At 44.3% G+C, this 24448-nt stretch overlaps 1 protein-coding gene across 3 annotated transcripts; it reads right to left on the bottom strand.

Moving 5' to 3' along the window:
• Positions 1-815: 815 nt before the first annotated feature.
• LOC134174350 (dual specificity protein phosphatase 13B-like) lies at positions 816-23433 on the bottom strand. Of its 3 annotated transcripts, XM_062639252.1 has the most exons (4): positions 19029-23433; positions 10719-10910; positions 9804-10024; positions 816-2287 (listed from the first exon to the last, which is right to left on the bottom strand). In XM_062639252.1, exons 2-4 carry the CDS (start codon positions 10907-10909, stop codon positions 2073-2075), a joined length of 627 nt encoding a protein of 208 aa, XP_062495236.1. In that variant the 5' UTR covers position 10910; positions 19029-23433; the 3' UTR covers positions 816-2072. The 3 variants fall into 3 exon arrangements, 2 of the variants coding, with proteins under 2 accessions (XP_062495236.1, XP_062495242.1); XM_062639258.1 differs by lacking the exon at positions 19029-23433 and having other exon boundaries at positions 10719-11596; XR_009968615.1 differs by lacking the exons at positions 10719-10910; positions 19029-23433 and having other exon boundaries at positions 2149-2287; positions 9707-9869.
• Between the last annotated feature and the right edge of the window lie 1015 nt (positions 23434-24448).

The following is a 24448-nucleotide window of genomic DNA, read 5'->3' as shown; positions in this document are numbered from 1 at the left end:
GCCAGTGCCCTGGCTTTCCCAGCAGGCTGCAGCTCCATCCTGACTTACTGCTCCCAGTTGCAAGTCACACATGGCAGGGGAACTTATGGCTGTCCATGGCCAGCTGAAATAGTCCTGCAGTGGCCAGCAGGCCTCAGCTGGGGTAAATGTAGACTCGGTCACTCTGAGAAGTTACTCACTTTAAGTTCTACCCTGCAAACCACAGATGTTTCCAGATGTGCAGCTTGCTGAGAATTATGACCTGTCCTGATGGGCTCAATGCAGAGTGATTTTGGACCGCTGTGTTTCATATGCTCCTTCTGCTTTAATGTAGTGCCATTTGGCTTGGCATAGGCTCAGTTACAGAGACTTGAAGGCAGCGATTAGTAAGGCAACTAAAAAGACTACTTGCAAAACAGCTTCAGTGTAGTCTGTGATAAAAAATGATCCCCAGACAGACCAAGGTGGAGGAGGCTCAAGTGCCAGGAGTGGTTCCACCACCATGCTCACTGAAATCTAATCTCCTTGCTGTGGTGGCCAGGGAGAGGCCTGTGAAATCTATAAGTTCACTGATTGTTTTTCTTTTTTCTTTCTTTTCCATCATTATAGCTATGACCTCCCTTCTGGCCACTTACTTCAGCCTCAAGGGATGGGACCCTTTCTGCAAGGAAGACCCATCTCTCTGTTCCCTGAGAGGAAATAAGTCTTTAGCATTGCTTGTGTTTTACTTACTATGTTTAGAGAAATGGAAACACCACGTGAATTTCTCTATAGGCTCTGCGGGGAAATCATGTTTCCATATTGCATTATGAGAAATGCAGTGGAAGTGTGATATGCTCAGTTAATTTTTTTAATGTATGGAGGCAAAAGAAACTTCAGTTCAGAATGAGTATATGATTTTCTCTTTCTATCCAACATCCGTAGTGCTATAAATACAAACTGCAGGGTACTTTCAGAACTGCAAGCCTTTAAGACCTCTCAAGGGAAAACATCACACCAAATTAATCTGCCGTCAAGTGGAAATTCTATATTGTTTGCATTTGCCAATGTTCTGTATGTGGCTGTAATTGCACTGAAGCAAATATCTGCTTAGAGTTCTTCACAAGATTAAATGTGGCCAATTGGGCGTAAAAGAGTAATTGAAATGCAGAGCTGCTGCTTTGGATTTGTTAGAGGCATTGCTCATTTTTGCTCTGACACAATGACATTAAGTTCTGGTTTTCCATTAAAACAGGGAAATTTGGGGAATGTGATTTGGAGCATCTGGTTGCAAGCCAAGTGGAGGATGTTTGTCTGGCACTGCTGCTGCCCCACAGTGCACCGTTGGGCAGCGTGCCCTGAGCGTGCCCCCTGCTTTGCAAGGGGCCACCTTCCTTCCCTCTTGACCAGCAGTGAGGCTGGTGATAGCCATGCCCCAGGGTGCAGCATCTGGCTGGGACCTCCAGTGTCGGCTCCTGAGGATTTCATGGTCTTTTTAAGTTCTGAGTGTTTGCCATACATTTGAAATAAAAGGACGTGTGGAGGTCCCAGAAAGAGCCTCCATGGCTTTTAAAGTGGGAGCCCAAGGTCTGAGCTGGATCCTGACTAGTGTCACTGTGTCAGACTAAAGGAGCATGTCAGCTTGCAAAACCTGAAGTCTCACCCTAAGCCAGCTGGATGTGAAATGTTAAAGATTTGCTGAAAACCCTCATACTTTCTTTCTCTTTTTACTAGTTTAGCCATTTTCCCTCTTGCATTATAAATGCAATTTTAAGCAAGTAAAAAGTCTTTTTTTAAGTTGACTGTAGTGCCTTTTAATTCTGCATGAAAACTCAACTGCTCCCTATGCCCTGCCCAACAGGTAGTTAAATAATAAGGCCCAGGTGGGCAAAACTGCCAGTTTGAATCCTTTTTTATTTCATTTTCTTTCTAATTAGTAGGCTTATCCAAAAAACACATACTAAATTCCTATGAGCTTGTACATGCTCAGCCATCTCCCAGGGTGTTTCTTAGTGCAGCAGCTATGGATGGAGTAGTCTTAACAGCATCCTTGCATTGTCTTCAGTGAGGGCAGCATCTCTCAGTATGGTGCCAAAAGCCATGTCCCCTTGGCACTAGCAGAGTGCTGCTCTTCTGCCTTGCCTCCTTCCTAACCGGAGATCCAACTCCCAAAGCTGCTTGAGGAAGCCGGAGTTGGGGCAGATCCCTCTGTGTGAACGCACAGTCTGAATTGCATCAGCAAGGGACATATCTTCACAGATCATTAAGAAAGCGAGGACAAGAGTTGCAGATCGACTGATTCCCATTCCGCAGTGAACTAGTACTTTGCCTGGAAAAAACGAGAGAGAGATGGGATTATGCCAGGAGGCCAAATGGTGGGGTTTATTGTGCTGGAGCAGAGATGGAAGTGGTGCTGACACTGAGGCTGAGCGAGCCAGCCAGTGTGCTCAGCCCTGCAGAGCAGACCTGGGGCAGTGCTGGTTGGAGAACAATGCATTTTTTAATGGCTGAGAACAGAAAATTCGTAGCTGTATTCCGGGATCCATATTTGGGCTTATCTATCAGCCTGATGGCATGCCCTTCATCCTCCTGCCCAGCCTGCATCTATGGTGCCCCTGCACATGTGGTTTGGGGAGTGATGTGCTTGCTAGCAAAGTTTCGAGTTGTCATAATTGAAGGCCATGCTATGGGAAGCAGCCTTGGCGGGTTACTTCCTACCGGTAGGCCTGGAAACTTGGGATTTCAAAAGTGCTCAGGAGTGCTTGCTGTTATTACAGGAATACTCCTGTTTTTTTTTCCCCAAGCTCTTTTTAATTCTTTGCCTAGGGTAGTAATGCTTTATGCTTTCTGAGGGTGCTCACTGCTGCCCAGACCTTGTTGGAAGTGTGTACCATTAAGAACCGTTCCTCTTTGTATGTGCCATTTGCATCAGCTCATGGGTTTTTATTTTTATAGCTTACCCGGTACATCTCTAGTCACTATGCTTCCCTAATGCCTAATGATCACCTAATCCCTTCTGTATTAGGTGATCACTAGAGAAACAATTCATGACATGCCTCCAGTTCCCCAGAGATTTCAGTGTGAGGTCTGGATCTTCATTAAGAGTAATACCATGAGTCCTCCCATGTTGCTGTGAGCGAGCTTCAGGGAAGACCTTCCAGGGATATAAGAGTATATCTCCCTCCTTCTGTCTCCTTTGCTTTCCTTTTTTCTGCTGTGATTGCTAATGGAAGCAGCCTGAGAAATGCAGGTCTGTATCATGACTGCTTCCTGGTGTCTAATGTGTGTCTGACCCGTGCTGGAAGGAGGTAAACACTTTTTAAAATGGTCTTACGTGAAATTAAAGGAAATTTTGTCAGAAGAAAAGATCAAGTTTGTAGTTCTTTCCCTCTGCATGTGAACAAAGAGCTCATTCTGGAACATGAAAACCTGCATCTTGTACACGTTGTGAAATGATTCAAGCTTCACAAAAAGGTATGATCCAATGAGAAATCTTTAATTGGAAAAAAGAGAATTCTGATTTTCGGCTCAATTATAGCCATGCCTGAAAAAACTCTTTCCTTTCTGCAGTCACATCTAGGCTTTTCACAGAGCCCATAGCTCAGCAACTGGGCATTATTAAACTAACAGAGACTAGACTCAGGTTTGAACTTCTGACCACCTAATGGACAGTTCTGTCACCCATTAAGGCAGCTGAATGAAAATGTTGTCGTCTTAGCATGGAGACACCAGGACCCTTTTGACTGGCAATCTTCCCTAGTCTGAAACAAAGATTTTTCTGCCTTTTTTTTTTTTTTATCTTTGTTTTTTTAGCCTGTCACATTTGTGGTCTCTCATTTACCAACTGTAAAGCTGCAGCAAATGCAATTTAACAACAACACAATTTATATCCAGAAAAAAATGAAAATCGGTAATAATCATCCCAGGTTGTTTTTTTCCCTTTGGACATGGAATAAAGGGTCTCAGAAGCTGCTTCTCTCTAAAATGTGAGGAAGGGTGCAAAGAATGGGTAGTTTTTCTGGGCTAATTCCTTGTTTTGTTTGTGCTTACAGCATCTTAATTTCTCTATTAGCAGTGAGTGAGACAAAAATACCCTTGTTGGATGATAAGCCTAGATCCAGCCAAAACCCTCAGACTGATTGCCCCCATCTTCCTGGGTGTTAATTCTGGGTACTTTGTGCCCAGCTTTTAATCTTAAATCCCATTTTGTTTGTGACAGGGTATTTATTTAGCAACTGCTCCAGTTCTGACTAATGATGATGGCATAGCCACATGCTCAGAGAGCACGAGCATGTGTTGTGAAAACCTGCTCTGGCCAGCAGGTTGAGGGAAGTGTTGAATTCCACAATGTATGTGACACAGCCACCTTTCATTATCCTGGCATGAGAAATCTGAGCTCAGCCCTAAAGATAGACATGTCTTCAGTAGAAATAAAGGGACAAATATAGTCACCAAGGAAGCAGCGAAAACAGCTCCTGTGATAGCAGACTGGACTGGGTGTCAAAACCTTTGGGGGAAGGAAAAGGGTTTTCCAGCATCATGTCAGTTTTGCAGAATTAGAAGATCAAGTGATTTCTGTTTGTGTTTTCCTATTCAGATACAGCTTCACAGGATTTTACTGAGATACAATTTACTGCCATTAACTCCATGGGGATTCTTGGAAGTGAAGTCCTACTTTTCATGGCAGTGTGGAGAAAAGCTTTGCACCCCTGCTAAAGATAATGCTAATTTGAATTTTCACTAGACTTTTTTTCAGTGTGCTTTCAATGTTTTTCATTAGCCTTCACATCAGCCTCGTGGGATATGGATGTCGAATTACCTTCCCCAGAGGAGGCACTTCAGACCCAAATAACCCAGTCCTGAGATTTTCCTGGTAAAGAAACCAGGAGCAGAATGTCTCTTTGACAAATACTGTGAATAGGGCTGAGACCAAAAAGTCTTTGGAAAATGCATGCTTCACTAGTCTGCAGTAAGCCTGACTGCAACATAGTGCCAGGGGCTGGTCTGAAAATCTCTAAGCTGCCCACACTCTACAACTGCACCAGGAAGGGAGGGGAGACAAAGAAAAAACAACAGAAAGGGATGGTCTTGATGTTGGATTTGATTTTGAGTCAGTAAATATTTCAAAATTGAATCTGTTTGGCTGGAAATTGGACAGGGGACAGGACACTTGTCCTGAACCTCATTTCTGTAAAGTTGTTGTTGGGTCCATTTTTTTTCCACCCAGATGGAGCTTTCTGCCTTGGGAAATGCTCGGCACCACCTGCAGTCTGGAACTGAAGATGGAGCTGAGTACAGATAAGGATGCTGCTGCTGAGTGGTTTTGTTAGGGGCACAGAAAGCAGAATAAATTCCAAGCCCCTGCTTGTATAGGCTGGCTCTCTAATGGTTTATATCTAGCTCTGTATCTGGGAGCAGGAGGTGGTGAGTAAGAGCACACTGAATTTTCTTCCTTGCATCTCTAGCTTATCTTCACTTCAAGAGAGTTCTCCTAGATCAACACCTGGACAAGCCCCAACTATTGACCTTGAATCTTATCTGCATGGCTCTCTAAGACACTGGTTCCCATGAGGATGCAGGTATATTATCTTTTTCACACGTGCAGAATCTATTCCACATTGTTAGCCTTTGTTTCACCATGCACAGAGGTTACAATAAATGCTGGTACACTGACAATAAAATGACTGTTTGTTACAGATAAATCAGTCATGTGAAATGATTTAATTAATGTAAAATTGCTCTAATGAAAGCAGATTTGAATTTACTATGTGATTATTTGTAGCAAACAAACTGAATGTTAAACTTGAGTCAGGAAACAAAAGCTGTGTTGCTGTTTGGTTCTGTTTACAGGCTCAGGCCCTTGTCTCTTAGCAGTATCTGTAAATGGGTTAAGTGACACTCTGAACCCACCATGATATACTGCATTTGACGAGCGCCTGAAGCATGTCTGCACCATGTGGGCTGTCTGCAGTGGGCTTGGTAACATGTGTGGCATCAGCCTCTCACGGGAGGCTCGGGTTCCCGGGTGGCTGCTGGACCACAGCCTGGGAAAGCAGCATTCGCAGAGGCAGTCGTGGTGCATACCCCTGTCATGGGGTGGGCAAGGAAGTTATAACCACATCTTCTGTACCACACAATCTATGCCGCGAGCATAGCATTCTCCAACTGTGCCTTCCCTGTCCCCATTTGTTTTAACATACAGTGCAAAGAGAAGTTGGACTGATCCCACATTAGAGGGCCATGTTGCAACCTTCTCTCTGAGCGTGTAACAGGATCCCTTAGGAATAATGGGATTAACTAAAGAGAAGTGGGGGCACTTAGCTTCTGCCATTATTAAATCTTGCAATCCTTACTTGAAATTTTGCATTGCACATCTCAAGCTGCATTTAGCAGAGGCAGACAATAACTGTCATCTGCCTGGGATTTGTGCAGAACAATAACACTTGGTTTTTAACAACGGATTATGGATATTATATCCAGCTCATGCTTGCTGTAACTCCACTGACATCAAATGGTTTGCACTAGGGATAAAGTTTGCACATTCAAGTTTGTTGGCCAAATTCAAGTTGGGAAATTCAATGTTGTTGAACAAATCAGTCATTAAAAAGCATAATATCTTATTGTTCTTTTGCACTCATCATTAACTGAGCTAAATGTCCTGAGCTAGCCTTTGCTTTATTGCAGCATGGATTCGATTTGGCATAAGACCAGGCTCGAGATCTGTCATCTGGAGTGAGCACCCCAGCTACCCTCATTCCATTGAATCCAGCAGAATTATGCTGCTCACCAGGAGGAGAGCTCAGGTGGGCTTGGAGGGCCCCAGGGGCTCTTCCTGCTCCACTGTGGTTTTCTCATCTCCTGTTACCTTTTAGCCACCATCCTGTAGCCAGGTGCAGAATCAATTGTCTTTTTCTTGATTATTCAAGTGTCTATTGTGTCACAGCTGAAAATAGCAAGCAGCCTACAGAGAGATCTAAGTGGTGCCGTGTCCCTTCTTCCTACGCCTCCTGGAACAGGTAAGGGCTGTCACCTGCTGGAGTGTGGGAGGTCAAACTGAAGTATGTGATGCTCCTGCAGCAGAGTCAAGAGAGGGGAGCCTTCTTCTCCTAAGTTCAGGTTCTTTCATAATCACTACCACCAAGAAGGCAGCAGGAGAGGAAGCCTGGCTTTTGATTTTCTTTGGTGAAGTGGAAGAAGGAGATGCCTCTGAGAGGGTTTGCCATTTCAGGAATTTAATGGATGATTTTAACTTGCCTGTTGTAAACATGTTCGAAGGTCAGTAAAAGGAGAAGCTGTCTACTTCAGAATCTGTCTCTCTGGATGGTGTTAGTTTAATAATTTTCATGGTGTGCTTTCATGTATGCTCTCAAGTTCTCTCTCCCTCCCTCTTCCACTAGACTTTACCAAACCCTCCTAATTTAAGCTTAGGTTTAGCTGCGCTCCAGAAAAAAGCAGGTTGTACAGACGGCCGTGCAAAATGGCAAGATTGGTATTCAAGTTGTTGCCCCTTGAGCATGAGCATGAGGGAGAAGGCCAGTACTTCCCTGTCTGTGATTTCCTTGCAGAGAAGAGGGCAGATTGCGTATCTGCTTGCTCTTGGCTGGGCCTTCCCAAACAGCTCCGTTAGGTGGGCAAAAGAACAGCAGGGCTGTGCTGAAGGAAAGGCAGCCGAGGAAGCAGGTTTCATAAAATAATGATTATATGGTATGGCTGCAATTGTAGTGCATGTATTTCTTAGTCTGTATCACAAAGATGATGAAGGAAGTCATTCAGGGTATGAGGCAGCCACTAACCACTGTAAAGGAATAACTCCCAATCAGGAGCATGTGGGTGCGTGCTCCTCTGCTTCCTTTTGCTCATGCTCTGGCATCCAGGTTTGAAGAAATTCCCTTAAAAAAAAATTCCTTATATCACCAAAGACACATTCTGTTCAGCTAAGCTGGAAATATGCAATAAATCTGACCAAGCTGTTTTCTGGACTTCTGGTATAAGGCATCAGATTTTTTCTTCAAGTGCGATAGGAGTAATGATTCTTACTTAATTCTAACGAGTATTTGATTCTAACGAGTTTTAAGTATGCTTGTGCTGCATACAGTCTTAACTTTGACTTATCCTCCCAGGTGAAAAAGATAACATAATTGCATTAAAAAAAAATGTTAAATTTGTTTGTAATAGTTAAGAAGCAGTTTTAAATGACTTCTCAATCAAACAGAAGTACCTTGTTACATCCTGAATTTAATATGAACAGGCCTCTTGTCACCTGGTATCATTTTTTGTTCAGCATCACTCCTTATAATAAATGCTATTTTTTCTTTTCTTCTAAATGATGTGAGTAACAATCCCCTCCCTGTCTCATCCCTGCACAGGTCATGGGTATTTAGCTGCTAAATTTCTGTAGCTCAGAAAATTATGCTTCCAGAACATCTTGTTTATATATTTTCTAAACTGTTGCACTTCCCTTAAAATGATGAATGTCAGCAACAGCTGGACTATGTATGATTAAATTTCACCTTGTCTCCATTCCGAGAACCCTGCTTCCATATGGAGTTCAGTAAAGTAATATCTAAAAGCAGGGAAGTAGGGATAAATATGCCTTGAGCCCTAACTTCTTCTGCACTCATAACTTTCAGTATCTGGCAACCATCTTGCCAAGGACTGGTTTTGTTTGCTTTTGTGGCCACCAGGATTCATCTGTGTTTTCTGTCTTTTATCAATTGATTTGGAACATTTTTTTTTCTTACACATGCATTAATAGATTTGGATCTTACCTTTCTCTGGAGCACCAACAATAATTTCTTCAGTTGCAAATAGCGATAGAAATGGGTGCAGATCCAAGTTCCCCAAACATGTTAGTGGTTTTGAAATCCAAATGTAGCCCTCAGTTGCATCAAGGTAAATACTGTCTAATGGGATGGATTAAGCCCTCCAAACAGCAGTAAAAGCTGAGGCATCTAGCACAGAGGCACACTACTTTTCACTATTGTGTCCCCCTTTCCTAGCTTGTGTGGTATGGATCGGCTCTGCTAGTTGCACATGATTAACCTGGGTAGCTAGTGGTTTAGGACTCTCATTGATTTTGAAGCTCACCATGATGCAAGCAAAACAGTTTGAGTGCACAGCTGTTCTCTTAATAAATCATGTCTGAGTGGGTATCTGTACAGTTTTGAGACACAGTGGAGACTTTTGCCAAGGTTTGTCCTTAATAATAAGATCCCCCACTACCTCCAGGCCTCTGGTATTGTACTTGGCCTGTGTTTAGCAAGTCCAAGGCTTTTGCAGGCTATTTTCCTATTCCAAGGTTATATGCTCTCTAGCAATAGCATTATCTCCTGGCTGGTGGTGTTGCTTAGGTCCTCTTCTACAGGACTGCTTCCCAGCAAGTTCTGCCCTATCCTGTGTTTGCGGGACTTGCACAGCATTATAGTTGACTCTTATTCAAGTATGATACTTGCCCTTCTCTTTTTACCCCATCCTAGCCTGTATTTTAAACCCCATCGCTACTTTGAAAAGATCAACTCTATGTGTCTCCTCCCAGGTCAGTGTTTCCCTAGAGATAATAAAACATACTTGCTATTTTGGTGGGTTTTTTTTGCTAAGCAATAGCACTAGGCATATGGAAAGCCCCTTTGAAAGCCTTGTCAGTGCATCCTTCCTTGTTTCAGGGGAACAAGGGAACTTCCACTCTGTGGCAGTTCAGGAGGCAGGTGTGATGCTAATTTGGGAGATCCCCAAACGAAGGTATTCTTACCTGTATCTGCAGGTGGTTATGCCAAATACTGTTTGATAACTTGCCCTACATGGCTGCTATGCAGAAGATACACAACATGCACAGATGGTCTAGTTACCTCTTGGGGAATTCAGCGCTGCTTTTATGTGTTGAGCAACTGGGTAGAAGTAAATGCTGAGATCAAAGTTTGGGTTGTCCTCCGCTTCTACTCCATAGTAATCCACAGGCAGGTCTTTGTAGAACTCGGGTCCAGTGTTGATGTGAGATCGCCTGCCAATGGCATTCACAACATGGGAGATGCCCATTCGGCTCAGCTGCTCTTTGTCACGAGCGATGTGCCTGGAAGAAAGACAGTTGGTTATATTCACCCGCTGCATGACGAAGGGTAGAACATGCTGCTGATCGTGCAGTTTGTTACAAACTGCATGAAGCTCTAGTGGCTATTTTCTGACAGGTTCATCAGGTCCAAACTGTCCACCAAAACGGTTCAAGACGGAAATGACCCATTAAGAAATTGATTTTCAGATTTCCTGTGGATTTCTCCCAAACGCCAGCTTAGGTGGCTCTTCTCAACTGATGAAAAATAAAAAGGTGCTGGTGCTTGTGATATTTCTCCATAAGCCAAGAGTTTTCTGGTTTGCCTTCTCAACAACTCACCTCTGCTGAGCATCCATCAGTTCAGGGGACTGATGCCATCTGTTAGTGTGAGGAGAAATGAGGCTGAACTTGTTTTACCTACCTCTGGCATGATGGCCTTGAGTACTGGTGCCATGGCCCCACTAGGCTTTTGTAGTGTGGGACTTCAGTACTAATGGAGGAGGAGAAATCTGGAGAGGAAATACTCTTTTCAGATAGGATGCCTTTTCTCTATGCTACAGCATCCTATGCACAGTCCAGGCTTGCTCAACACTTGGACTTACTTTCCACAGAGTGAAAGACTCGGGGGGGGGGTGGGGGTTGGGGATGAAGTGAAGGAGAATTGGGTGGGAATTAAGAGTTGCATTAACACCTTCAACCCTTCCCTCTCTCTTACAGGTCTCCCAGGTAAAGGTTTGGCCAGACTTCATCCACGTGCCCTGTGGAGGGGATGTGTTTCCAGAGCAGGCACCGCAGCTCCTCCAGGGACAGCGTTCCAGGATGGCTCCAGCTGCCAGGCGTCCGGCTTGATGTACTCCTTATCCTGGGGTGCAGCAAGTCCCCGCTGCACAGGGTGTACCAGGCCATCCTGAAGGGTGGAGGGCAGACATTCACAGCAAGCCAGAGGCATCTCTGAGATGGCCCTCTCTTCCTCTTGCCTTCCCCTATCCCCTCACAAAGCTTGCCCACAGTTACAGTGGCTCACAGCAAGTGAGAGGGCAACCTCAGGGGCTGATGGTGTCTTTCTCTTGTGCATTGACAGCTTATCACAGCAGAGGCCACAGCTGGACTTGGGAATACTGTTGCAATCTAAACAATGACAATCCAGTGGCTCATAGTCCCATGCTGTGATTTCAATGCCTGTGCTTCTAAAATAAGGTTTTACATTATTATGGTAAATCGGAAGCGAAAGCTTTTGCAAACTACGAGGCTCAAGGCCTAAGGTGGCTTATTTTGACCTGACTGCCCAACTTCTCTTTCTAGGTATGACAAACTCTTGATTAAAAGTTCATAATTATATTTTTAAAGATTATATTTTTTTATAGGAAGTGGGAAAGTTCATACTATGTGGAATTGTAGACACTGTTGTTATTGCAGTGGAGCAGCCCAGCTCTCGATATGCCAGTTTGAGTTCTGCTTTCCTGTAGAAAGAGGTAATGCTGCAGGAAATGTTGGGTAAATGTAGCTACAAATGTAGCATTTGGTCATGAAAAATCTTACTCACTGGTAAGCTCTTAGTTGTCAGCTTCAACAGGGAAACTCTGTAAGGAGTATTTTGATTCTTTCCAGTAGCAGTTACCAGTCAGGAGTTACCTGTGTTAAGTCAGGAGACTATGATCTGGTGGCAATTACAGAGACTTGGTGGGACAGCTCACATGACTGGAATATAGTCATGGAGGGCTATGTCCTTTTTAGGAAAGACAGGCCAGCCAGGCGGGGTGGTGGGGTTGCTCTTTATGTGCGGGAGGAAACCGAGTTCTGTCTGGGGACAGATGATGAGCGAGTTGAGAGTCTGTGGGTGAGAATTAAGGGGCAGGCTGGCAGGGGGGATACTGTTGTAGGTGTCTGTTACAGACCACCAGATCAGGGTGAGGAAGTTGACGAGGCCTTCTACAGGCAGCTGAGAGAGGCCTCACAGTCACAGGCCGTGGTCGTCATGGGGGATTTTAACTTCCCTGATGTTTGCTGGAAGGACCACTCGGCAACCCAGCCGCAGTCCAGGAGGTTCCTCCAGTGTGTGGATGATAACTTCCTCCTGCAAATGGTGGATGAGCCGACCAGGAGAGGAGCGCTGCTGGATCTCATCCTCACTAACAAGGAGGGTCTGGTTGAAGCAGTAAGGGTAGAGGGCTGCCTTGGTTGCAGCGACCACGAGATGGTGAAGTTCAGGATCTTGTGTGGTAGGACTAGTAGGATACCAAGTAGAATTGCAACCCTGGACTTTAGCAGGGCAAACTTTGGCCTTTTCAAGCAATTGCTAGGGAAAATCCCATGGGCAAGGCTGCTTGAAGGAAAAGGGGCCCAAGATAGTTGGTTGACATTCAAGGACTGCTTTTTCCGTGCTCAAGATCGGAGCATCCCGACACGTAGGAAGTCAAGGAAGAGGGCCAAGAGACCTGTGTGGCTAATTAGGGAATTGCTGGGTATGCTCAAGTGGAAGAGGAGAGTTTACAGGTCATAAGGAGGGGCTGGCCACTTGGGAGGAATATAAGGCTGCTGCTAGGGGATGTAGGAAGGCAGCTAGGAGGACTAAGGCTTCCTTAGAATTAAACCTGGCAAGAAGGGTCAAGGACAGCAAAAAGAGCTTTTTCAAGTACATGGCAGACAAAACTAACACCAGAGGCAATGTAGGCCCACTGATGAACGGGATGGGTGCCCTGGTGACAGAAGATGCAGAGATGGCAGAGTTACTGAATGCCTTCTTTGTCTCTGTCTACTCTGCTGCAGGCAGTCCTGAAGAGCCCTATACCCCTGAGACCTTAGATGAAGTCAGGTCGACGGAGCGACTTGCCTTAGTCGATGAGGAATGGGTTAGAGATCAGTTGAGCAATCTGGACGTCCATAAATCCATGGGTCCAGATGGGATGCACCCGCGGGTGCTGAGGGAACTGGCGGAAGTCATTGCTAGACCACTCGCCATCATCTTTACCAAGTCTTGGGAAACGGGAGAGGTGCCTGAGGACTGGAGGAAGGCAAATGTCACTCCGGTCTTCAAAAAGGGCAGGAAGGAGGACCCGGGTAACTATAGACCGGTCAGCCTCACCTCCATCCCTGGGAAAGTGATGGAACACCTTGTCCTTGGTGCCATCTTAAAGCATATCAAGGATAAGAGGGTTATGAGGGGCAGTCAACATGGCTTCACCAGGGGGAAATCATGTTTGACCAATCTCTTAGCCTTTTATGAGGAAATAACACGGTGGATGGATGATGGCAGAGCGGTGGATGTGGTCTACCTTGACTTCAGCAAAGCCTTTGACACAGTCTCTCACAGCATCCTCACGGCTAAATTGAGGAAGTGTGGACTGGATGACCAGGTAGTGAGGTGGACTGCGAACTGGCTGAAGGAGAGAAGCCAGAGAGTTGTAGTCTATGGGGCTGAGTCTAGTTGGAGGCCTGTAACTAGTGGAGTGCCTCAAGGGTCAGTACTGGGACCAGTATTATTTAATATATTCATCAATGATTTAGATGAGGGAATTGAGTGTACTATCAGCAAGTTTGCTGATGACACTAAGCTGGGAGGAGTGGCTGACACGCCAGAAGGCTGTGCTGCCATCCAGCGAGACCTGGACAGGCTGGAGAGTTGGGCAGGGAATAACGGGATGAAATATAACAAGGGAAAGTGTAGAGTCCTGCATCTGGGCAGGAACAACCCCAGGTTCCAGTATAGGTTGGGGAACGACCTGCTAGAGAGCAGTGTAGGGGAGAGGGACCTGGGGGTCCTAGTGGACGACAGGATGACCATGAGCCAACACTGTGCCCTTGTGGCTAAGAAGGCCAATGGCATCCTGGGGTGTATTAGAAGGGCGGTGGTTAGTAGGTCGAGAGAGGTCCTCCTTCCCCTCTACTCTGCCCTGGTGAGACCCCATCTGGAATATTGTGTCCAGTTCTGGGCCCCTCAGTTCAAGAAGGACAGGGAGCTGCTGGAGAGAGTCCAGCGCAGGGCAACCAAGATGATTAAGGGAGTGGAGCATCTCCCTTATGAGGAAAGACTGAGGGAGCTGGGTCTTTATAGTTTAGAGAAGAGGAGACTGAGGGGTGACCTTATAAGTGTCTATAAATATATAAAGGGGGAGTGTCACGAGGATGGAGCCAGGCTCTACTCAGTGGCAAACAATGATAGGACAAGGGGTAATGGGTGCAAACTGGAACACAAGAGGTTCCACTTAAACTTGAGAAGGAACTTCTTCTCAGTGAGGGTGACGGAACACTGGAACAGGCTGCCCAGGGAGGTTGTGGACTCTTTCCCTGGAGACATTCAAAGCCCGCCTGGACACATTCCTGTGTAACGTTATCTAGGTGTTCCTGCTCTGGCAGGGGGATTGGACTAGATGATCTTTTGAGGTCCCTTCCAATCTCCAGCATACTGTGATACTGTGATACCAGTCATATTTGTCCTCATGAACAATGTTCATTGTAGGAAAAGATCTACCTGAGTAAGTTACAGTGATTCCAGCTGCCATTCATATGAGCATTAACCTGTTCACAGGTTGTTTCATTTGCTCTCCTCTCTGCCCCCTCCAAGAGCAATCCCATTTCTGATCTTGAAATAAGTGCTTCAGTTACAAGAAAAACCACTTTTTTAGGCTTCAGTTTATGTCTGTTCCCACGTGGGACATCTCTTTTGAAATAGTAGTTCCTTCTGTTACATACAGATTTGAACTGCTGGGAGGATTTTTTAAGAGGGGAATAGAAATTCTATTTTTACCAGAGTTCTGTTTTAAGAAAGCATTTCTTCTTCTATGTTCTAAACATTAGTCAAGCATCTGCATTACAGAGATATTAGGAAGTCCGTCAACTCATGCAGCTTTAGAACAGAAGCATCTGTTTAGGACATAGGTGAAGTTGTAGCCACTGAATCAAAGTCTTGCTCTGGAACTGTCTACTTGAATGACTTTTGCATAAACAATTAGAGGGATGGTTTGGGGTAGAACAGTCCAGGACAGCAAACCTGAAATCTTCCATCTTTTTGCTGAACATCTCTATCATGTTCAAGCACTCCTACTGACAATTTCTTTCCAAACACTACTGTGGTGAAAGGTTTTCCTGGTTTCCCATCAAGGTACGTTCACTAGCCCAAAGTTCACCTTTTGGTGTAATTTTGTCTAAAAATACTTGGGTTTGCATGCACAAAGACAGGGAGAAACTAGCCTGCCCTGGCAGCTCATTGCACCTTTATATCAATGCATAGTTTTGCTGAAAGAGAAATGGAGCAACTAAGTCCCTGAAATGCTCACAGAAATGGAGGGAAGCGGTGGCTGTCTTGTCAGTGTTAGGCCACTGAATGCTGACTAGAAGCCACCCATCTGCCATACACTGGGGGTGGTTTGCCTTGTGGCCCAGCTGCCAAGAGAGACTCTGCTGTTTTGGTATACCTTGTTCTGCTACCTTCCCAGGCAGCCTTGTCCTCTTAAATACAGTAAACTTTCACCAAATAATGATGTTCCCAGGATAGTTTTGTATTGCTTGTATTACAAAAAGCTCTACTGTGAAATGTGCTTGCCTCCCAAATGTGCATATCTCCTCCAGTGTCAACTTTTACTGTGAAAACAAAAGCAGATGTTCTTGCCCATTTTGGATGGCTTTATACAAGAGGAGGCATGGAGGAATTCCCATACTGGAATGGACATCTCCTATTGATTTTGGTAGCTGATTTCACACTCACCACCCCAGTTCTACTGTGTCTGTAATCTCAGGCATGATTTCTCTGATCCCATATAGGAAGTCTGCAGCAGAAATGGGACTTCCATTTCCTGTGTCCTGTCTGTAAGGCCATCTGCGAGTTCCTTAAATACTTTCAAGAATAACAGCCTCCTTCCCGCCTCGTAATATCTGCAGCAAATATTCCCCTTTTTGATGTATCTATCTCATTCTTTGCAGTGTGGCTAATGACCACGCTAGGGCAGGCACTTACTCCCTACAAAACTGCTTTCAATTGTTTTGGGTTTTTCTCTTATTTAGTACTCACCCTCTCCACCATATAAATACTTTGATTTTCAGGACTGAAGGCTGCTGTCAGCCTTGTTTTCCTAAGCCTCATGGGAGTGGAGAAACACTTTTATGGGTACTGCCCAAAAGCCCTGGTAATGTTGTGTCTTTCAGCTGGGGAGGGACAGGCAGCAACTTACTCGCCCTGCCCTTGTGGGAGCTGTGCTCTCCAGGTTCGTAACTCCATCCCTGTAACAGCTGGATGGACAACTGAGGTACAGCACACCTTGGGAAAAGTGCTTCTTCAGAGTTGTTGGGGGTTTTTGTTTGTTTGTTTGTTGGATATTGAAAGTTGTAGAATTACGGTCTTCGTAAGACAGGTGTGCTTCTTGGAATTGTCTTTAGATGACTTTCAGCTTGTGCTCACATTGATCTTGTATTATAGCTGAGAAATTTACTTCTGTTGAAACACAGACATGAACTGCTGATGCCGTGTACAAAACATCTAATCTGCATTCTGGTCACATTATTTTTATTCGTGGAGAATAGTATCAGTTCATGTAAACTCTGTCCAATAAAAAGGAAGGACTGGGGTTCAGATTTCAAATGTGAAATAATTGGAACTAACAGGCTGTGAATGATTCAAAAGCAGAAAAGTCTCTGTAGGACTATTCAACTAATATGTTGAATAATGAATACACTGAAAAAAATAATAGCTTTCCATAGAAAATTCACAGACATGAAAACAAGGCAATTTTTTCCTGAGTAAATGACTGCTCAGTTCTAACACCAGCTTAATGTTTTAACTCACTAAATTTATACATGCAAGTGTCATTTACTGAAATGCACATATTTAAGGAAAACAATGCTACGATTAAAATTTTGTGCAATGTTTTATAAGGAGCATGAATAGATTAAAACAAATTAGTGTGAAAGGAAAATAATTATATGTAATAATGTGGTTGTTCTTCATTTTTAAATACATTTTTAATGATCTCAGCTCAATTCTTCTATACCCACGTTTTGTAAGGGATCTGTTTCTGTGATGTGTGTCGTATGAATGAGCAATACAATTTTAAAATGCCAGTTTCTGAATGATATTCATATGAAATGTTCCTGATCTTTGCCCTACTGGAGTTGTATTGCAGTAATTATTCAATCGCGTAGGAGAAATTTAACATTATATTTAGATTAATTTGGGATTGGTTTGTACTACAACTGTAATTGTATCTGAACTCTGTAATAGAATTTCCTTAATTATGACTAGCAGGAGAATAGCAATCAAAGAAGCCTATCACAGAGCAGAAGGTCATTCTGCTGATCTACAGTGACCTAGGGTATGACACAGGCCATACATATCACTGTGCCATGCCTGCATCTGTAGCTGCCTTTCTGGAAGCCGGTTAGTGCCTTTGCTGTAGTTAGGCTATGAAAGCAGCCAGGTCAATGGTTCCTTATAGAGGAGACTAACACAAGAAGAAAGGAAAGTGGTCCTGTAAGAGGCCCCAGAGAGAATCTTCTTCCTGACTGTTCAGGCTTCTTCTCTTCCGAGCAGTGAATGCCCCTGTGGATTGCATACACTGTGGACACCTTGGTTGTTTTTCAGTTTGTTCAGTGACTACAGCTTTATCCGTAAGTGCTGTTCAGTGCTGTGCTTGAGGGAAGGGCCCCAGTATCTCAGTCCTTGGAAACATGTGCCACCTTTTATTCAACTTCTCCAACACCACAGTATTTAAACAAGAACAAACTCAAAAGTCAGTGTAATTTGACAGTTTGGCATTATACTGGTATGAGATTAAGCTGAGAGGATGGTGTGAAGGGTGAGATGGCACAACACAAAGCCCTGGAGTATGATGCTGTGGGAAGTCAGGAGGAAAAACCAACTCTTGTGTCTAGGATATTTAGTAGAAAGCTTTTATATTCTCTGCTTTTCCTTGCATTTTCTAATGCCAAGATAAAGGAGGGATTTGAGTATAATGTAAGGATGTCAGTGCTTTCATTTCAATGATGTATTGAATATTTTAATCATCCTAGTCGTTGTATTGGCTTTTGTGTATAGGTAAAATATAGCCATTTTCCTCTGGCTTTAGTAAAAATACTTCTGAATTTTTAAATCCTGAGAACAATATGCTCTACATCCTGCTTTTCTCAAGCCAGTATGTGCTGTAACCTTGTCATCTCAGTGAAGATATCAGTCTGACTGCACTTCAAATAGGCTGATTTGTGGTGGTAAAAGACCAGGCTGAAGCCCAGGGCTTGGCCAAAGTAGGTCATGTCAAGTTCATTCCTATCGCGCATTCAAAAGCCATAAATGCTTCTCAGAAAGCCTATCCCTTGGAAAGATTCCTCCAAGATAACATATGTTTTAGAGAGGGTTTGTGTTGCTACATCTCTGCACAAATGACAAGTATTACTGTCATCATTCTTTCTTCCTTGATGTTTAACCTGATAGTCTCGCTGGAACCATAATTTATCAATTGCTAGGAGCGTTCTAGGATATAGATAGTATGAATCAAATACAGCGATGACTGAGGTAGGGCTGGCTGGACTTGAAAGCTGAGATAGAGGCAGTTTTCATGGAGGCACGAAGTATTTGAGTAGCCAACTGTTTGTAAGAAAATCTCTCCAGCAGCTGGAGGATGTAATCTGAACAGCACTTCCAAATTTAGTAGGGGCTTCCAGACCCACAACTTTAACTCAGCTATACATTTAGGGTAAGGCACCCACTTGGTGTGACTTGGCAAAATCCATTTAGGTGGACTTCCTTTCTACAGACCATGATGCAGCTCCTGTGCTGAGGAGTAGACTAATCTCTGTATCAGGAAGCTTTGAGGAGCACAAGGAAACGCAACTATCTGATAGGGGGTTTTCCCCTCAGTATTGCATTGGTACCAAATTTTCTGCCCTAAGTGGAAGAGGGATCATGACACCTCTCCTCTGTCCAAGTAGAATTTTCCTCTGTGGGACATCCAAGCAAATCAAATTTCTGATGCAAAGCACTACTCAGATGTAAGGAAGAAATTAATCAGCCCATCCTGGTTCTCAAATATGCTGAACTTACCACAGCTTCCAATGATGTTTCAGGCTGCCAGGCCTCAGAAGCCTCAAAAATGTCTAATTTCTTCATAGCAAGTCTGTGGGCCAGCCAGCAGGGCTCAGACCTTACTTGACAGTCAAGGCAAGAGCCTTGACTCTTTCAGGATGTACATAGTCATGCCGGCCCCAAGGCAGGGTGGCCTCACTTTTGTCTGTAAAACATTCTCTTGTCATTAGCTGATTAGTACACTTGTATTTGCCATCCATGTGTGTGGCTCCTGGTGCTGGCTGGACAGAAGCAGCCATCCTTTCATGTGCAGCAATGTTGTACCAAACGTGCAAAACCAGGCCACCTGCTGATTTTGCTCATTTTTCTTGGTCTTGCATGTATATTTATTTTATTCTTTAGCCACAGGAAATCCTCTCTATAGAAATATTGCCCACACTGCAGCTTTGACTGTGTAAGAGAAGGTAAAATTATGGGCAGCTAAATGGCCTGACCCACCCCTTACTCATGGAATGCAAAACTAAGGGTTTTCTGGACAGAGTTGCATTTTTGTAACATAAATGGGCTCCTAATCATGTTTCTGAGGCAAGACAGAGAGGACACCATGCAGGGTAAGGGCACATGCAGTATGCTTTGCAGAAACTATGGCTGATAGGTAGTACCACCAGAAGAGTGCTGCAGATAAGAGGAGATGGCTCATCCACCCCAAGCTTTTCTGTGGCTTCTTTACCACTGAAGCTTGGTTGTATTTTGTTGCTGAATCGGACCTTTTATTTACTAGTTACAAATTTTACATGCCGTTTTAATAGTGTGCATTGTTAACTATTTAAAACTGAGCGTTAAACAGGCCCAGCCACTGTTAACAATCTGCATGTTATGATATATTTTTTGTAACTGCTTGTTATAGCATTAGCTATTAAGAATTTATTACTAGTGCATTTTAGGTGGTGCTTTACAGTCATGTAATTACAGCCATCTAGCAATCATTACATAAATATGCATCTAAAGCAAGAACCCCAATGTAAGGTGACCCGAAAGGCTTTTACCTGCCAAGACCAGAGTTCGGGCCCTCAGGTGGCAATGATGTCATCGGCATATGCAGGGAAACACAATCATTTAAAGCCGTGCAGGGAGCTGTGTTCCTCCCGACAGTAGGTGTTCATGAAGTCATCTGCTGGAGTGAGAGCACTGCAGAGCTCTAAGGGACCTCTTGGCAAGCAAGCAAAGGGAAGTCGGTTCCCCTCCAGCCCTAGTCCCAGCAAAGATGTGGGGGCTTTTGGCTGTGAGAAGAGAAGTTCAGCTGCAAAACCGGTCCCTTTGGAGCTGCTTGGTACTCCTGTGTTCTCAGCTGCCAAGTGCATCCTTACACCCATTAACCCAACCTGAGCTGGTAAAGAATCGGACACACTGCATATGAGTCAGACAGTAGTATGACTCAAGGACAGTCAAAGCTGGTCCATCTACCACATCTCCATGCTATTTGTTACTGCAATAGCATGCCCATATTTGAGAATCTCTCTACCTCCCTGCCAGGCTACAGCTCTTACATCAAATATCATTGCTAGTGTCATCTTCTGCAATGTACTTCAGCCATCATAGTTGACCAATGATCAGTTCTGACAGTCTGTAACTCCTTCCTCTATTCAGTACTGATATTTTTCACTCCCTTTTGAGACAACAAGAATCCCCATTTACCATATTGTAGCACTAAACAGCTCTTGGACATGCTACATTCATGAGACACTCTTGCTATCCCTATGCTCCTACTTGAAGACAAGCTTGCCTAAAATTCAGTTCTGTGTTAAGGCTATCTCTACTGGGTGCAAGGATTGTAGGATCACTGTGTCTCTACTACCTCCAGTAATGACTTGTCCAAGGTAAAAGCCAGGATGATTTGAATGGGTAAATTGTGTTTCCTTCTGGAAACAGCCTCAGAATTTTCAGAAGATTACTGAAAAACTCAAAGGCTGAAACATTTCTGAAAGATAGGCTGGCAAGCTGATGCAGGTTGCTGTAAATCAGGAGTAATGTTTGCTCCTTTAATTTCCTATTGGAGGTGCCAGTAACCAGTTGGGCTGTCTGGCCAACACTGGTGTTTTGGTACAGCCACTCCAAAGCCTTTGCCCTCCCTGAACAACAAAAACCCTAGTTGCTTTTTCATGACTTTTAGTAATGCTTTCCCAGTATTTGCAGCCTGCAGTTGCAGAGAGCGTGTGGTGCTCTCATTACTGGATGATGTTAGTACAGCATGACCCTGCGGAGAGGTACAAGCTTGGGTTTATTCACAGATTGGCTGAAATGTGCTGAGTCTATTTCTCTGAAGCAGATCCAGTGGACTGGAGGCTCACATTTGAGGTGATGCATTTCAGCCTCAGCACTGTCGCTGTGTGGGAAGCAGAGCCTGTTCGTGCTGTACGCCACAGGGTACATTCTCTGCTCCCTTTCTGTGGCTGTTTGGGGTGAAACTGCAGCTGCCAAAAAGCCCTACTACTACACTCTTTCACATACTGTCTACTTTGCAAGGGGTGTCGATCCAGACATCGCAGTTCCAACCGAGCACAACACAAGAAAGCCATGGATGGGTTGCTGGGCACTCTGCATCTAGCTTAGTGAGAGAAGGGCAAAACGTTCTTAGGTGCTGTTTCCAGCCCCTCAGCTGTGCTTTTACTCTTCAGGCTTACTCTGTGTGGCCTGATCTAATTTTCCCGGGTCACCTTCAAAATGATCTGAGGCAGAAATCATGTTTGTCTCTTGCTTCAGCAGAGACCAAGGAATTTCCTGTGCTGTGCTTTGCTCAGAACCATTGTTGTAATGCAGTCCCTTAGGCTGGTGTCCTGTGCTCCCACCAGCATTTAGCAGGCCACATCTGAAGGTGAATGAGGGTGCTGTAACAACAGCTAATGTAGCAGTGTCCTCCAGCACAGTGCTGATAACACCAAGCTTCGGAATTCAAAGAATCCCAGCACAAATGAATGGTTTCTGCCCCATGGTTTTAACCAAAAGGATGGCACAACACAAAGCCCTCCTCCCCTGTGACTGGCTCTGGTATGTTCTAGCTTAAAAACAATATAAAGGCTTTTTCTGGGGTCTATTCTGTTTGGGGGCATTGGCAGCTTCACTGTTCTTTGTTCGTGTCCTGGGGTCTCTGCCAGCACCACAAAGATAGCTCTGTGCTACCCAACTTACAGGAGACAAGCAGACACATATCCCTACGCCTGCATAGCCTGAGGGTTGAGTAACCTGCTAGGAAGGAGACAGGAGAACAGCAGGAGGTAGGCAGCCACGGTTCCATGGTGTTTCTTGAGCACTGGAATGCATTTTATAGTTGCTATCACAGTGAGCCTGTGAGGAAGACACTCTGTTTCCACTGCACAGGTGGAAATGGTAAGTGATTTTGCTATATCTCTCTACAAGTCTGAGCTGGGAGGCAACCCAGGGGCAGAGTGCTGCCAAATGCTGCTAGTGATAGCTGAACCTGGGCAGGGAGTCACCCTCAGATTTAATTTGGGTTCAAAGCTGTGCCCACCTCCAGTGAGTCAAGGGCAGCTTGCGTTACATGGTGGAAGTCATGGTCATGTTTGGATTTCCATGATGGGGGACAAGGTTTCCTAGGAATGTTTCAGCAGCTTTTGGCTTTGGGCTCAAAACAGAATTCAGAACATGCAAAATCAAACCAAGGACACAGAAACTGTATCACCGTGCTCTATTCCTAATACCTTTCTTTTGGTGCTTGCGAAGCCCTTCTTTAGAGATACCCTAAAAGAAAAAGTAGCACAATCCCTCATTAAATGAAGTGACATTATGGCTTAAAAACAATTGCAGTCTTTCTAATTGTTTCTTCATCTTTCTTTCTCTCTCTTATCCCAGCCTCTCTGATCTGAGCCTTTCTAGCAATGTGATAGCCATTGTAGGACTTGGAGAGGTTTACAAGACTAGTTTCAGTAGCCTGTATTTCTCACCAGTATCTTCTGGCAGAAAGATAAACCACAGAGCTGATAGCAAGCTCCTGTTGCCCAGGTTTTTGGCTACAGAACCGGGAAGGATAAACACCTCCTTAAGCACTGCAAGATAGAAATAGAACAAGAGAAAGTAATGGAAATCCTCTCATAATGCAATGGTTAGAGGCAATCCAGCTGTTTTATTTTATTCCCACCATGAGAACTATGGTCAGTCCCAGTGCAAGCCTGGCCACCTGTCAAATCAGGTTTGTGAAGTAAAGCTTATTGGAATTTGACACGCTCTTGTCTTGGAGCATGCTGGTATGATCAATGCAGATTCCTCCTACAGCAGTGACACAACACGTATGCTACACAATCCCAGATGCCCCTCATAAATCCTTAAAATACTGGCCAGCTCTAATCAGACCCTTTGGGGTATAGTGTAATATACTATTTGAGAACTAAAACAATAAATCAAGTTAGTACAGAGGTCAGACTGAGACTGAACAGAGCTGAGACTTACTTGCTGACGTGTATAGTCAGAGATGCAACGGAAGGAGATGAAATCCCAGTTCAGCTAAGCAGATTGCTTTCTTCTCATTGTAAAATCTCACTACTAAGCCTGCTGAAGAGGGGAAAAATAGGAACTCATCATATTCTGTAGCACAGCTGATTTGAGGTCCACAATTTCCCAGCAGTTGTGTCAGCTCTTGGGATTACAGGCATTTCCAATCATTTGTCCTTTAGGTTCACTCTTACCATTTCTCTAAAACAAACTAGCAGTTTAAAATACGTGCTCCCAAATGTCATAGATCACCCGGTACAAAAAGAACACATTTTCTTCTAGAACATAGAAACCAATTAACCACTAGCAAAAAGATAATTCAGATTCCATTAGAAGGCAGCTGCTGTGGTTGCACTCTTCAGTCTTGCCTGGGCTGCAACAGGCAGATTTGTGAAGGGGAGGTTGCTTTGCAGTACCCAGGTGCCAGAACAGTAACAATCTGCATGCTCCAGGGAAGCTGCTGCATAAACTCAAATAATCAGTGCCTTCTCTGGCACTTCTACAGAAAAGTTTGAGTCCCATCCGTATTCTTCAAGCGTTAGCTGACTCTGAGGACAACATGGTATGGAGTACAGCCAATCTCCATGCCCAACATATAGTTTACCCACCATAAATGTTATCTGGCAAAGAATAATACTGAAGGCTAACTCCCTCATTCATGCATGTACCTTTTATTTCTTACCTTATATTTAGAAGATAAATGCCTAATAAATGTTTCTTACCTTACCTTAGGGCAAGGGCAGTCTGTGGCAGAAGACCCTACTCTGCATGTACACTGCAGAAGCTAAAGCTATGTAACTCAGTACTGCTGTTTAATTCCCCTTGCTTTCCCTTACACCTTTTCCTCAAACCTCTCTGGCATAAACTGGTCAGTGTTTTTAAAGCCCATACAGCAGAGTAGCTTGGCACCTGAGTTTTACCTGTGGAGCTGTGCT

Source organism: Pezoporus occidentalis, unplaced genomic scaffold (assembly GCF_034315485.1).
Source record: "Pezoporus occidentalis ecotype Australia unplaced genomic scaffold, CSIRO_AGI_Poc_V1 ctg116, whole genome shotgun sequence".
NCBI classification, from domain to species: domain Eukaryota; kingdom Metazoa; phylum Chordata; class Aves; order Psittaciformes; family Psittacidae; genus Pezoporus; species Pezoporus occidentalis.
Note: the sequence above shows the minus strand (reverse complement) of the source record. Positions and strands in the feature narration are given on the sequence as shown.

Coding starts and splice junctions, on each gene's coding strand:
- LOC134174350 (XM_062639252.1), bottom strand. CDS start 10,909: ATGGCCTGGTACACCCTGTGCAGCGGGGACTTGCTGCACCCCAGGATA. Junction 10,025..10,718: donor AACCTTTACCTGGGAGACCT/GTAAGAGAGAGG, acceptor TCTTTCTTCCAG/GCACATCGCTCGTGACAAAG. Junction 2,288..9,803: donor AGCGCTGAATTCCCCAAGAG/GTAACTAGACCA, acceptor CGTTTTTTCCAG/GCAAAGTACTAGTTCACTGC.